Source organism: Tachysurus vachellii, chromosome 25 (genome assembly GCF_030014155.1).
Source record: "Tachysurus vachellii isolate PV-2020 chromosome 25, HZAU_Pvac_v1, whole genome shotgun sequence".
In the NCBI taxonomy this organism is placed as follows: Eukaryota; Metazoa; Chordata; class Actinopteri; order Siluriformes; family Bagridae; genus Tachysurus; species Tachysurus vachellii.
Genome location: NC_083484.1, coordinates 5,607,501 through 5,621,705, shown reverse-complemented (window position 1 = coordinate 5,621,705; position 14,205 = coordinate 5,607,501). Strand labels below are relative to the sequence as shown.

At 36.8% G+C, this 14,205-nt stretch overlaps 2 protein-coding genes across 2 annotated transcripts in view; one reads left to right on the top strand and one right to left on the bottom strand.

Annotated features, from left to right (window-relative positions):
* Positions 1–288: 288 nt before the first annotated feature.
* cd226 (CD226 molecule) lies at positions 289–9,671 on the top strand. The gene is made up of 6 exons (XM_060861588.1): positions 289–390; positions 2,643–2,969; positions 4,810–5,166; positions 6,480–6,567; positions 7,686–7,740; positions 8,567–9,671. Exons 1-6 carry the CDS (start codon positions 321–323, stop codon positions 8,693–8,695), a joined length of 1,026 nt encoding a protein of 341 aa, XP_060717571.1. The 5' UTR covers positions 289–320; the 3' UTR covers positions 8,696–9,671.
* A 4,205-nt stretch (positions 9,672–13,876) lies between these two features.
* The window catches only part of dok6 (docking protein 6), a 62,626-nt gene continuing 62,297 nt past the window's right edge, over positions 13,877–14,205 (bottom strand). The window contains exon 8 of the mRNA XM_060861777.1: positions 13,877–14,085. Coding sequence (XP_060717760.1) covers positions 13,934–14,085 — 152 coding nt within the window. The 3' untranslated portion in view covers positions 13,877–13,933. The remainder of the gene's footprint in view (positions 14,086–14,205) is intronic.

The following is a 14,205-nucleotide window of genomic DNA, read 5'->3' as shown; positions in this document are numbered from 1 at the left end:
TCAGAGATGAACAACTTTACTGTAACTTCTTTACACTTCAAATCATCTTGCTGTATTATTTGCTAGTTGGTTTTACTTCACATTTATGAAAATAGTCATTTCTTTTAAAACACTTCAGATTCTTGTCTCTCACAGTGAGTGTTGTTTCACTGTCTGACAGATAATAATTGTGGTAAAAGAACAATAAATGGTTAAGTTTCAGTTTTAGTAAGTTACTTCCCCTTGTTCAATTCTGAATCGCTCTTGAGTGTCTCTGAACAGGAAGTCGTTCTTTGCGTCTCGTCTTCATCAATGCTGCATTCATTTTCACTCAGACCGTGATGATGGAGGCTGTACAAAAGGAAAACTGGTACTTCATGGCACTTCTGATTTCACTCTCTTTTATCAAAGGTACTGTGCTGCTACTTTCAATGTACTTTTTGTGATAACAAAATATACTTATTGAAAAAAAACTTGTATAAATCAAATAATATTTACAAAGAAAGTTTAAAGTACTTATAGTAATATGTGAAACAGATTTCTTTCATTCAAGAACCCGCAGTTAATTTTTTTTATTTATTTACTATCTTTATGAGTAAATTGATTATTAATTCAAATTGGAAAGTAATAATAAAGTAATAGAATTTTTAATAAAATAGAAATTATGACCATAAATTTGTATAAAACCTGATTTATAATAATAATAATAATAATAATAATAATTATTATTATTATTATTATTATTATTATAAACCAGGTCTCCTTAGTCTTTAACAATGAACAGAACATATAATTAGCATTAGCATTTCTGTGAGGGGGAGAACACCACGTTGACATACTTTTCATTTAATTTGACATTTCTTCAACATTTGCAATTGTTCAGACACCGCTTCTCCACAAGAAAGTCTTCCAGCTTTAAAGAGCAAAAACTAATGTTTATGGCTCCAATTAAACAATTAACAGCAGGAACTAACTTGTTTTACAAATGCCCCTTAAAAACGAAATGTATCTATACTGTAAATAGATAAAGGGTATGGAGTGTTGTTAATGAGTGTATTTAAAAGTTTATTGTATTGACAATTTGAACTTATAACAAAAGAATCGACAGCTTCATGTCAGAAACCAGCACAGCATCTTAACTTAAGATTTTCTTTCCTAGATCATCATGTCCCTTTGTGTTTTATTCCTTACATATGGACTATATTTCAAATCAGGCAGCTTTGTGGAACAACTGCCTTCCAGTGTCACTTGTATGTTGGCTGAGAGATAAACGCAAACTGAACACCAAGTATAACTTGCCGTTTCTATACTTCAGATATCCAGCTGTGAACCTGGAGGCTTTTTTCAATTATTAATACTGTACATAATTTCAGACAAGTACAGACATGGAAACTTCTCCTGTATATTGAATATCAGTTTCCTCATATTCTAATGTGGTTACTTGCATAGATGATGATATGTGTTAATTGTTTCTTCAGAGCCTTTAGCCACCTGCTGAGTGACTATTTAATAACTCTCATGGTCATCCAGACTAAACATGCTTGTTGTGAGGGAATGTTTGCTTTTCTGCTTTGTCTATTGTACAGCTTGTTTGGGTAAAACCAGCCTATTTTAGATTTTTTTCCTTGTAATGTTTTTAAATAAAACCTCAACTTGAGTGTACTGATCTTTGGATAATTTTAATTACATTTGAGGGGTTTATCTCCATCGCGTGCCATGGTTTCGTGTCAAATGGCAGTTGGAAAAATAACTCTCGTCACTCTTCGGTGGTGGGAAATCAGATGATGGTCTTTGAGGTTTCTGTGTTAGCCAAGTTTCCGACTGAGACGTTTTCTAAATACAGGTGTACAAGACATGTCTACATACTTTGTTGTATGACAGAAGTCATTAAATTAAAACAGGTTCAGAATATTCTACCTGATGTCTTGAAGAACTCTTTACCACATAATATCGTGGTAACATAAAAACAGTTGCTATTTTCCTGATCACATTCGATATGATGAGGTAGACATAGCATTCATTCAAGTATAGACATTTTCTTTGGTATTATGGACTTTGGTATTATGGATTACACAGTGGCTCAGAATTTTTTTGGTTGATGTTCATATATACATATGGTATCACCATAGTGAGATTCAAAGAGCTCTCTAAGGCCTTTAGAAAGAAGATTGTTGATGCTTAAGAGTCTGGTAACGGATATAAAAAGATCTCAGAAGAATTTGTAATTAGACATTCCACTGTCCAAAAATCATTTAAAACAGCTGCCAACATGGCCAGGTCAGGCCATCCAATCAAATTCACCCCGAGAGCAGACCGCAAGATGATTAAAGAACCATCTGTGAAAAAATTAAAGCTGAAGCAGTACTGGACCATGTCCCAAAACATACCAGTAAATTCTCCAAGGACTGGCTGAGAGTTTGGAGAAAAAATAAAGAATTTGGTCAAAGCTCAGATCTAGAATCCTATGGGGATACACACCGATCAGGCATAACATTATTCTACCTTCCACCTTCATGATATTGTGGATATTGATTGATTCTGCTTTACTATTGTCTTGTGTTGGTCCACCCTGTTATCTTGCTATTTACTGTGTTATAATCGTACTGGCATACTTAACAAATGTATAGCAAGGTAGTATTACAGTATCTGTGTTTATCTATCAGTCTCGGAGGAGCTGCAGATCCCAGGCAGCATAGTGAAGCTTCAGAATGGGATGTTGTTGGATTGCTCATGTCCCTGGAGTGGTAACCTCATCATGGTGTCATGGACTAAAGATGTCAACTCGGCTCCACTTGCCATTTTTCACCCTGAGTACGGCGTCAATTTTGACGCTGCTTACGACGGTAGAGTTGAGTTCATCGCTGCATCAGCGTTGGACGGCAGCATCAGAATAATGAACGTCACTGAAAAAGATGAGGGTGTGTATCACTGCTCAGTGCAGACCTTTCCTCAAGGGTCATGGACCAAGGATACACTGGTGCAAAAACAAGGTACTGTATGAGGGCATTTGAATTCATTTTTTTGTTTATTTATAAGATATTTCATCACATTTTACAATCTTTCTATTAGTTTTCTGAGCAATTATGATCTTTTATACAAACATTCTATATTGTCCAGATGTAAATAGTTAAAGCTGGATTATTCTGAACTCCAGATAAACAGAATCCTGGGCTATATAGTTGGATGTTTCACACTGCTCATACTTTACCCGAGGTTAACAGTTAACCCTGGTTATTCAGAATCTTATGTTTCACAGTACAATCCTAAGCCCTGGGTTAACATTTTATTTGCATCTTCATGACTGTTTTGAATAACGGCTTGTCTCGCACGTTCATATCGGTGAGGAAAAAAACGACTATTATTCTGCAACTGAGGTATTATTTTTCATAGCACTTTAAACTTTATTTTTATTGGCCTTGTTAATTTATTTGCATAATTAACCAGACGTTCATTATCAAACTTACAGTTTTTCAGTGTCATGTATTTCAACCTCAACCAAGTTTTTTTCATCCTGTATTTCTTGTGATATGACGCATGTATTCAGTTGCTATGCGTCTAGTCGTAATGTTCTAATACTGTGTTGTTTCACACTGTACATGTTTCGCACCATAATGTGGGATTAACACAGGTAAACCAGCACTAACCCTTTTATAACCCCGGGTAAAAAGCAGCGATAACCCTGCTTCTAAATTACACATGTTAAACGCTCCTCTGGCCAGGATTAAATGCAGGGTTTACAATGACAGTAACTCTTTGGTTAAGCCCAGTGTAAAAAACCCTAATGATTACTAACCATCATTTCATGCTGGGTCAAGATTTTATTTTATTAATTCACCTTTTTTTTGGCCTGCATTATCTGTGACAGAATTAAACGTAGTACCACGATAACCTGGATATCTGTTTATAAAGGTGAATGATCTGTAATATGATATGGTTTTGTGTATTTTATAAGAATATCGATCAAAATCTATGAAACAAAGTCTAGGAAACAATATGACTTCATGTTTAAATAAAAATTTATATTATATCAAAGACTTTGGAATTCTAAAAGAAAATGAAGCCAGTGATATGGAGAAAATGTAGATAACCTTTCAAGAGTATATGAACTTCACCTTTAAGACAGGAGATTAATTGAAAACATACCCTTTAAAATAATAAGCTAAAAGCTGAAAACCTTTAATGTTTTCTCTGGCTTGTCCTTCTGGAGGAACTCAGTGAAACCTACAACAGAGCGTATCCTATTAAAAGGTACTAATACGCCTGTGTTTAAAAATAAACACCATTGCTTATCTGCTAAGGAGCTTTAAATGAACTGTTTTGGGTTTGCTTTGAGGTTTATAAGCAATCTGGAAATTCTGAGTGTTTTTCTAAGAATATATACAAAAATGAGAAGATTACAGTTTAAAGGAAACTAAAAAAAGCTTTTTGCTGGAAAATTAGATCGGAGGCAAAAATCTGGACTTTAAAGTTTAAAGAAATCTTAAAATTTCATTGTCAGGTTATAAGTTTGGCATTCTGTCAGTTTTATTATTTTTGTTTTTGAGAAGTTAACATTTAATAGTAAATTTAGTCATGCAAGCCAAAGAGGAATGTCACCAATAGACAAAAGTCCGCTTTATGCTTAGTTCTTTTTTCCCCAGAATAACTACATGCTCAAACAAAATTCAATAATGTCTTCTTTTAAGTATTAAATCAGTTTTTGTGATGCGCTATAATGCTTCTATATACTAGTATAGATAATACATACTCTGTAAATACAGTATGTAGCATTAGGTGAGAAACTCCTTGAGCTGTTTATCTTATCATTTCTTTTCTCTTTCCTCTGTGCAGTGACGACCCCGGTCTTCTACCACAATCCCAACACCAAATATCTTCACGTCTCTGAAAGCGAAGACGTGACCATCAGATGTAGTCAAAACGACACCGTGTACAATGTCAGCATGGAGAAGATGGAGGGAGCGGATGGATGGATCAGTCTGTTAGCGGTGTGTAAACTGAGTGACGATGGTGTGGAACTCAGCGAGTATCTGCACAGTGGAGTCATGAACTGCAGCGACGCAATGGAGATGGAGCTGCATTTAAACAACGTGAACCAGCATGATGGCGGGAATTATCGCTGTAACTTCAGCACACACGGGGAGGTTTCTAGCAGAATTATCAGGCTCGTGGTGGTTTCCAGTCCAAAAGGTTTACAACTACACAACACTATTGCATATACACAGATGTCATCCATCAGCTGTGTGTTTACTGTCTGAATTTTTCAGACTCCATAACACCTTAAGAGTGCTATTTGTATAGTTTAATAACCCAACATTATGCATAAAATTGTAAATATACTGGATAGGTCAAAATAAAACTCTGTTTTCCTTTGAACTTTAAGCCACACCTCTAACTTCTGTTTCATCCCATCAAATTATCAGCTTAGAAAGAAAGCAATTTGGCTTCAAGATGGCCACTATGACCTTTCTTCCTTCCTTAATTCCTTCCTTTCTTTCTTTCTCTCTTCTCTTCTCTTCTCTTTCTCTGAGAACAACTAAGCATTTTAATGCAGTTTGCACAATGCCTTATACATTTACACTTAGCCTTGAGCAGGATTAAATAATCAACCAAATCTAAACAAAAAAAGTAATAATATACTGCTCCTACTGCTATAATTGTTAGTATGTTTTTTTAAGGGCTGTATTCAGAATTGAGTTGTTACACACCCCAGCATCCAGACCTCACTATGGATTTTAAGAGCTGTAGAGAACTTGCGCAAGAGATACAAGTTCGGGCTGGCATTTGAGTGAAACCAGAGTGCGTCTCAATCGTGCTTGATTCTTGACCTTGGACTTAAGTCTAAAGCGCGTCTTAATATTTTTGAGTTGGAACCACGCAATAAAGAGCAGTCATTGTGAAAAAACATAGGTGAGCCAATCCACACCTGAATCTGGAATGATTGACAGCCGTGTAAGTGTTTTGAACTTTGTCATATCGATTAATACCCTGGAAGCCCTGCTCTGGTCATCCCATGTCACATATCTCATGACCTATCGATTCTTCCCTTCTGGATAGATGCGCTGACTCGGCGCACTAACACTCAGAGGAAATGGAGCAGGTTTTAAGTTCATGTGTATGAATGTGAAAGAAAATCTGTCAGTATATCTGTAGGATTTTGTCTTTAGATATATTAAGTATTGAATTCTAGTTATTACGGGTGTCACTGAAAATATTCTGACTGAAAAAAAAAGTTTTAACAGACTTACAATGGAGTGTAAAATCTCACATGTTACATATCAGTTTAATTTGAATGTTAATTAGAAAGGGATTCAAAGTACTGCTCTTTTCCCTGCAGCAGTTAGTGTGTGTACAGTTTTAAAACTTAACTTTAGTGTTACATAAGACACGAGAGAGAACCCTGAGCTCTTTACTTTTGATACTACTGTGGCTAAATTACCTCATTAAATTACACAATTATTATGTACACTCTCATCCTTCATCTCTGTCTGCTTTTATTTCAGGACTCGGTTGGTATATTTACACTGCAGCAGGAGTAGCGATCGCACTCGTCCTGATGTCCGTCATTCTTTTGTTCACGTGGAGGAGCAGGTACATTACTGCATGCATGACATAAACCTGTACTCACAGTCCACTTTATGAAGAACACCTGTACAGATGTTTTTATCCATAAAATGATCCAAACATCCAATCACATGACAGCAGCACAGTTCATGAAATTATTCATCCCAGTGAGCAGCAGTTCTGCAGGCAGAAACACTTTGCTGCTGAGAAAGGACACGCTGGTTCAGTTTGAAAGGAAGTCTATAAGTAACTCAGACAAGCACGTTTTACAACCACGGTGAGCAGAAAAGCAAATAAAAAGGTCATCAAAAGACAACATCAGGTTCCAGATTGTAATAAAGAACCGGCAATGTCTTTTTTTCTCCTAGACTATTCTGTATCTTCACGATTTTATGATGCTGCTATATGATTGGATGATTGAATAATTACAGTATTGTTCAAAATAATAGTAGTACAATGTGACTAACCAGAATAATCCAGGTTTTTAGTATATTTTTTATTGTTACATGGCAGACGTTACCAGTAGGTGCAGTAGATTCTCTGAAAACAAACAAGACCCAGCACTTATGATATGCACGCTCATAAGGCTGTACAATTGGGCAATTAGTTGAAAGGGGTGTGTTAAAAAAAATAGCAGTGTCTGCCGTTGACTGTACAAACTCAGAACTATTTTGTACAATCGTTTTTTTTTCCTAGGATTTAGCAATCCTGTGAATCACTAAACTAATATTTAGTTGTATGACCACAGTTGTCTCCATTGGTATATTATCCATGGGTAATACACATATGTACATATCTCTTACATACATTTGACTAATATTTGAAAAATTATATATTTATAAACTTTATTAGCGTCCATACTGTTTTCTACTCAGTAGCTATGTTCATATTCTCTGTCCATATCCTTATTTATTTATTTACATACATTCTTACTGTATATTTGCATATTTAACCTGTACATTTTCACAGTGCTTCTGTTTGTACTTCGGCGGAAGCTAAACTGCTTTTCATTACCGAGTAGCTTTTGTGTTTAACGATTATAAATTGGTCTTTTTCTTTACTGATACTTGGTTTCTTTCTTGAGTCTCTCACTCTTTGGTCTAAATAATAAAGTGCACTTTAATGTTCTCTCACTTATTCTGCAGGAGGAAGGTGAGGAGATTGGAGTACATGCCCCAGATACAAACCACCAAAAGAGAGGTAAAACCCCTTCACTGAGCATAATAAACACTTGTTCCTTTAATTAACAGTTTCACCAAATAAAGGACTGTGTATATAACACATTTCCAACCTAACTGGATGTCCATGAATACCACATTAAATGCTCCTACGAACTCTTATCCAGCTTGCTAACTGAGGCCCAGTTTATTGTCCTGAATCATGATAATCCTTACATTGTGTGCTTTAACAAATGAATTTCATGCTTAGCACATTTTTGTTCCTAGACACTTAGGGCTGGGCGATATGGCTGAAAACTGTATCACGATATCAGTGTTTCATATCGGTAGATATAAATAGTTATTGATTTTTTTATGACCAATTTTATGACCTATATATTACATTTAAACATTTTTATTTTAAACTTATAATATCCAAAAAACTGCCATACTGGCGAGCTGACTTTTCCTCTTTTATTCACAATTTCCTCGCTTGCTGCGGCTCATTTTCTGCTTATCAGTCACCGGTTACTGAAGAGGAATCCAGCAGACCAGCACAAGACAACGATATGGCACAACTAAACATGATATTGCTACATGATTGGCTGTTAGCGTGTCACTCCCTACATTGCTAGGTTATAAGAGAGTGAGTGCCTTTGTTAATGCAACCAAACTTGTTTTCTTCCGACAAAGAATAAAAAATAGCGAACGTTTTATCGAACACATTTTTTTATTGATATCGATCACGTGTCTATCGCGATACATATCGTTATCGTTTTGTCGCCCAGCCCTATAGAAACTACATTTTTATTACTAGCTACAACATTCTCATTACTAACAAATGTAACTTGTTTTTTTTTCCCCTGTAGCTTAGTTACTCTAGCGAGCAAGGCAGAGTGTATGACAGGATGAAAAAGACAACAAGGAACCAAAGAAAGAATAATCCAATATACATCAACCTCCCAAGCAAAAAAGAGCAGAGGAAAGGACGAAGATGATGTTTGAGATGAAGTTTAAGCTGAAAAGACTGCTGAATACAGTATGTGATGAGCCAGTGAGTGAGTTTGTGAATAGTGTTTGATTGACAGGTAACAAGACCTTACTGGCTTTGTGTAAAGTAGGAAAGGAAGAGCCACTTGGAAATCTCATGGCCATAGAAAGCCTGTGATGACATCAAAAACATTTCAAAAACTATTTTTGAAGTAAGTGCGTGAAGAAGAGTTTAACTGGAATAATTGAACGCAGCACACTAAATGAAGACCATGAGATGATGGCATTTCTTTCTTTTTTTTTCTTTTTTTTTTTTCTTGAGTCTAGTTGGTCAGCGAGTGTTGGTTCATCTACTATAACAGCAGCTCTAACAGGAATCTCGGCTGTAATTCGAATCCCAAGTTTACATTAACGTGCTTAATCGAATACATTTCTGTAGGAATGAGCTACAAAGGGATGTTTACAGAGGATAGAAGACAAAACATTTCCAACATTAAGAGCTTTGCACGTTTTCTCCATTCGTCTCAGCTCAGGTTGGTGAAGGAACCACAATATGCCGAGATGGATGTTTGCATTTCTAATGACACTGAGCTGAAAATATCTTTCCCGCAGTCCTTCATGATGCCTCATTCGACTAAGGCGTTTTATTAATAAGACTAACGTTTTATCTTCTGATGAGATTATTCAGGACATGTTTTCAGAAATGTTAAGCTGCTCTCGCTTTTATACGTACAGAAATGGAGAAACAATCTCTGAAGACGAGATAACGAGAGAACCACCGTTATCAGTGGAGTACGGAATCAGTGACGGAAGATAAACTGTGTTTTTATCTCAAGTTCACTTAAGAAAAGTGTTAATGACTTCAAAATGCTTGCTGTAATGTGGGTGATTTGGCTTTTCTAGAGGATGCTATGGGGGGGAAATGGGGAGTTTTGAGAAAAAAAAGAAAAAAGATTTGTAATAAAAGTGTTTTTTGTTACCTCACATCTGTCTTGTATTAATGAAATCATTTGTAAGTAATTTTGCCCCATCACACACCATCTAGCAATCCTGGAGGCTGAATGCTTACACGTGCTTCCTCCAACACTTACAGCCAACCTGGGCATGTTTCCTCAAACTAAAATTGACTTAATTGGGATGAATGAAAATAGAACAATTTAACAAACTTTAAAATACATTTTCAAATGTTTTTATCTCCTACAATATTTTAACCCTTTCTACCTGTACATCGGGATTCCGTTCCACCATCGGCGACTTGTCTGGATAAACAAGACAGAAGGTCTGAGAGAAAACGGGTCAATACACTGTTGAGTCAAGAGAAACTCTTCAAATTTTAGATGCTTATGAAGAAGCACTTGGGGCCTCACAGAGAGCAGAAAAGGAAGTGGTAGATCAGCAGTTAAGGTGATCGGAAAGTCGTGAGCTGCCACTGTTGGGCCATTGAGCAAGACATTTAACCTTTAATTGCTCAGTGGTTTAAAAACAGAGAAATGTAAGTTACTCTGAATAAAGGCATCTGGCCAAATGCTTTTGATATCACCATTTACTTTGAAGAAGAAAAAAAAAAACATTTTTTACATGATTAAAATTTAAAATCTTTTTTTTTCCCGATTGGTAGAAATAGTTGCCACAGAAGAAGAAGAAAAAAAAGTATCTGAAACACACACTCTAACCACAACTGTGGTAGTTTAGAAGATTTTATTTTCCTGTATGTAAAAGCTGAGCTATGTACATGACCAGTCACTCCATACATGTATATGAACAGACTGACGTGTAGAGAAAATGATCAACAGAAGCAGCTACATCTCTGTACCGCAAAACAGCAAACACATTTACGACATGTTAAAGTGAACGCTTCCTTATCCACCGTTCACTCTGAGAATCAACACGTCACTCATGTCGCTACAGGGTTGACTATGTGGGCGTGGCCTATCCAGCATGGTAGCTTATACAGTCTGGGCAAAAAAAAAGTGCATTATCTAATATCTAAGGAAGGAGTCTCCAGTATCAGCACTTTGTACCAAGTTTCCTTCCACAACAGAATCTTCAGGACAAAGATATGTTTCCTATTTCTGTATTAACTTCAAGAGAAAAAAGGAGAGCTTGTTAAGAGAACAACTGTTCGTTTGTTTGTTCGAATCGGTAGCAGGAACGAGCTTGTCTCGATGATCTGCCGTAGCTACTATACATAATAATGAATAATTAAAGAAACTGAACAGGCCACGCCCACAGTAGTCAAACCTGAGGTGACAGCAGCAGCTTGTTATCGTGAACGCAGAATTAGGTTTACTCAGCAGTTAGGAGTACTGACGCTTTAAAGTTGCAAGATGACACACCAGACGCTTTACAGTTTTGATAAAAAGAAAACATTTTCAAATACACTTCGACACAAGTTAGACACAAAATCACAAAAAATAAGAAATCTTTCAAACAAAGGCCTGATGTTTTCATTTCTCTATTCCAATACTGTTTTCACCACAACCTTGTTGACTTGTTCTGCAGCAGTGACAATAAAGTGATTTCCTCTGAGATTTTCATGCACTTTCCTTCCCGCACCGAGCAGAGTCTTACTGCAGAGTGCACAATGTTCCATCATCCCTTCACGCTGGAAGAATAAAACTTAATCGAAACAGACAAATAGAAGACTTCTGAAATGTGAATGTCTTTGTTTTATTGCCCCTGTTTACACTTACACGTCTGTGTCAGGCTGCAGCAATGCCTTCTGGGTAAAGTTGAGTTTCGGAATCTACCCTTCGACACTCATCTAACGAATTCGCTCGAGCCGAAACGGACAGGTAACAACCTTTATTATGGATTTGAACAAGTCAATAAGGTTGGCTATTAGAAAACAGAAAACATCAAGGGGAATTTCACCTTTAAGATGTATCTTTCGCCTGGACACATGAGTATGGTGAATATTTCAAATCAAATAGGCGATGGTGTAAAATTTGACCTTTTGCTCCAAAAGCTAATTAAATAACACTACATGCACCTTCCCAGTGTTTTTTTTTTTTTTTTTTTTTTGCTGAACTAAAAGTAGAAATGATGTACTCTACAGTAACTCCAGTGACAAGCAAAAAAAAAAGTTAAACGGTTTGATATATTTATTTTTGACAGAACATGTTCTGCTTTGTGTGATAACGACAAGGTGGAAAGAAAAAAAAACAGTAACGGGAGATCTCGGTGTCACGTCACAAATCTCCACAATACGCAACGAGCAAAAAACACTGAAGTGCAAACGAGGCTTTGGTTAAAAGTGCAGGGTGCAAAAAAGACTTGTGTTCTGGTTCTGGTTTTGTTCTGAACCGAATAAATATATCTGTAGTAACATTCTATCATATTTTATGGACCTGTCACTTGTCTTCTCGGAGGAAAAGACGCACTGGCCTGAATTCTGGCTGCTTGAAGGATAGAAAACTTTCGTTAGAATTTCTATATGTTTGTATGTTACTTCTTTGTAACGAATCCTGTATTATTTATTTACTAAGTGTGGGCGTGGCCAGTTGTTGCAATTGTAGGAGGGTGTGGCTGTGGGCGGAGTTGCGGAAATACCGGAAAAAGCTGTATTACAGCATAAAATAATAATATTTACAGCTCACGTAAACAGTGGAACATACTCCAAAGTATGCAAAAGAATTCTGTTTTTCATATTAAATACAACAGGCCCCGCCCACTTATGTTCTCATTTCACACAGTGTCATTGTTTTCTGTCAAAGCTTTTAGCTCAAAGAAAAAATGTTTTTTTTTTTAAAGCCTAAACTGACTCTTAACACGATACAAACAATATTAATGCCAAGGACTATTGGACAGAGATTATAAATGCTGTTCTCCGGTCAGCGCTCACGAGACAGACAAACAGTTTGAAGAGCAGATCGATGATGCAGGATGGTTTCCTTCTTGAGGGTTGGCAGGTCTGTTGTATTATAAAATTCTTTTTTTATGTGGTTCAATTTTATTCTGTTTTATTAGCCAGTTAATAATAGGTAATAAAAGCCTTGGGCAAAAAGGGTGGGCTGTTTTTTTATACGTACTGACAAGTGTGTTTGTTGGGCGGAGCTGCAAGCGCTCCATAAAACTGAGAAGCTCGCCTCATGGGGAAAAGCTTGAATAAATATAACCTGAATATAGAGTCTAGCTTAGTGTTTACTGACACATCCACCGTGCCTCGACTCCTGAGCCATGTTTCTTTCAAATCATGCAGGTTTCTGCTACAACTGTCTAAAATTTTGTGATTTCTTCTCACCATCATCTGCTAATTCGATTCTGCTGAACTTGAATCTGAATATTTACTTAATTCTGGGAAAGGCATGCAAGATAATCAGCGTCATTACCTGGCCAGGTTATTCAGGGCGTGGTCTTTATCCTGATAACTAATTCGAAGACACACAGTTTACTTCTGCCGTCAAGTCGGAGGAAGCTGTGGTCATGTCTCCTTACTGTATGCCACTGGAGATGGCACAGAACCATCCAAATTTTGGGTTTTGGATCCAAATCAAGGTGGGAGACACTCTAGTCACAGGGCACAGTCACACACACACACACACACTCTGGACAATTTAGAGATGCCAATCAGCACATAAACACATATCTTTGGCTTAGGGAAGGAAATCCTAGAACATGGAGGAAACCCCAGAAGCATGGAGAAAATGTGCTAACCACTAAACCACTGTAACCCTTAGGCTTAGGCCATGTTTTTTTTTTTCAGGGTTGATTCGACAAATGTGAAAAATTGAAGGAAAAGGTTGATACGACACCAGAACAGCTTTGATACGCCTTGATATAGATTCAACACGCCTCTGAGTTGAGGTGTGCTGAGTGTGAAAGCCAGATCGTACGATTTGCACATCATTCACTAGAGAAGATCTCACGTGGCTGATTTGTGTCCTTTTAAGAGCAGTTCATAGCTCTTAAATGTTTTTAAAGTATCCTGTCTAAATCCTCATGCCATCTTATAGTCCATAAAATATGATAATGTGCAGAAAGGAGTTTTAGCTAGAAGGAACAAAATGGAAGAAAGAAAGGTGCAAAAATAAAGTTGTAAATTGAGGCATCTGTTGCTGTACAACAGGTACAAAACCTGTCTAGATTATATTCATCTCTACAAGTGATATTTATAGAACTATACATCTTTACTGTACTGTACATGTCTACTGATTCTCTGTCTGTAAAATGTCTTTTTTTTTTTTTTTTTTATTTCTCTCTTCTTCTTTTCCTTTGTCGTCCTTCTTCCCCAGTGCGAGTGCGTGTCAGTGCAGTAGTGCTGAGCTGTAGTGCCCTTTATGTTCACTAGAGGGCGAAGCCGGTCTCTCCTTCTCTCTCTTTTCCTCTTTTGTCTCTTCAGTGAGGAAGCTTTGGAAAGTCTGAGCTCGAGGGATGAGGGTCATCATCGAACTCACACCTACGAATGAAAAAAAAAGACAGGTTATTAATAAGAGACAGCGAGACAGATATACAGACGAAGAGAAATTCACAGAAATTCATAGTCGGTCATGTTGAGTTGAGAATTAAATATCACTCA

What these genes read in the sequence shown, in the direction of transcription:
- cd226 (XM_060861588.1), top strand. Translation starts at nt 321, where the DNA reads ATGATGGAGGCTGTACAAAAGGAAAACTGGTACTTCATGGCACTTCTG. An exon ending in TTCACTCTCTTTTATCAAAG is followed by an intron (nt 391 to 2,642) that starts GTACTGTGCTGC and finishes TTTATCTATCAG; the next exon opens with TCTCGGAGGAGCTGCAGATC. An exon ending in TACAAACCACCAAAAGAGAG is followed by an intron (nt 7,741 to 8,566) that starts GTAAAACCCCTT and finishes TTTCCCCTGTAG; the next exon opens with CTTAGTTACTCTAGCGAGCA.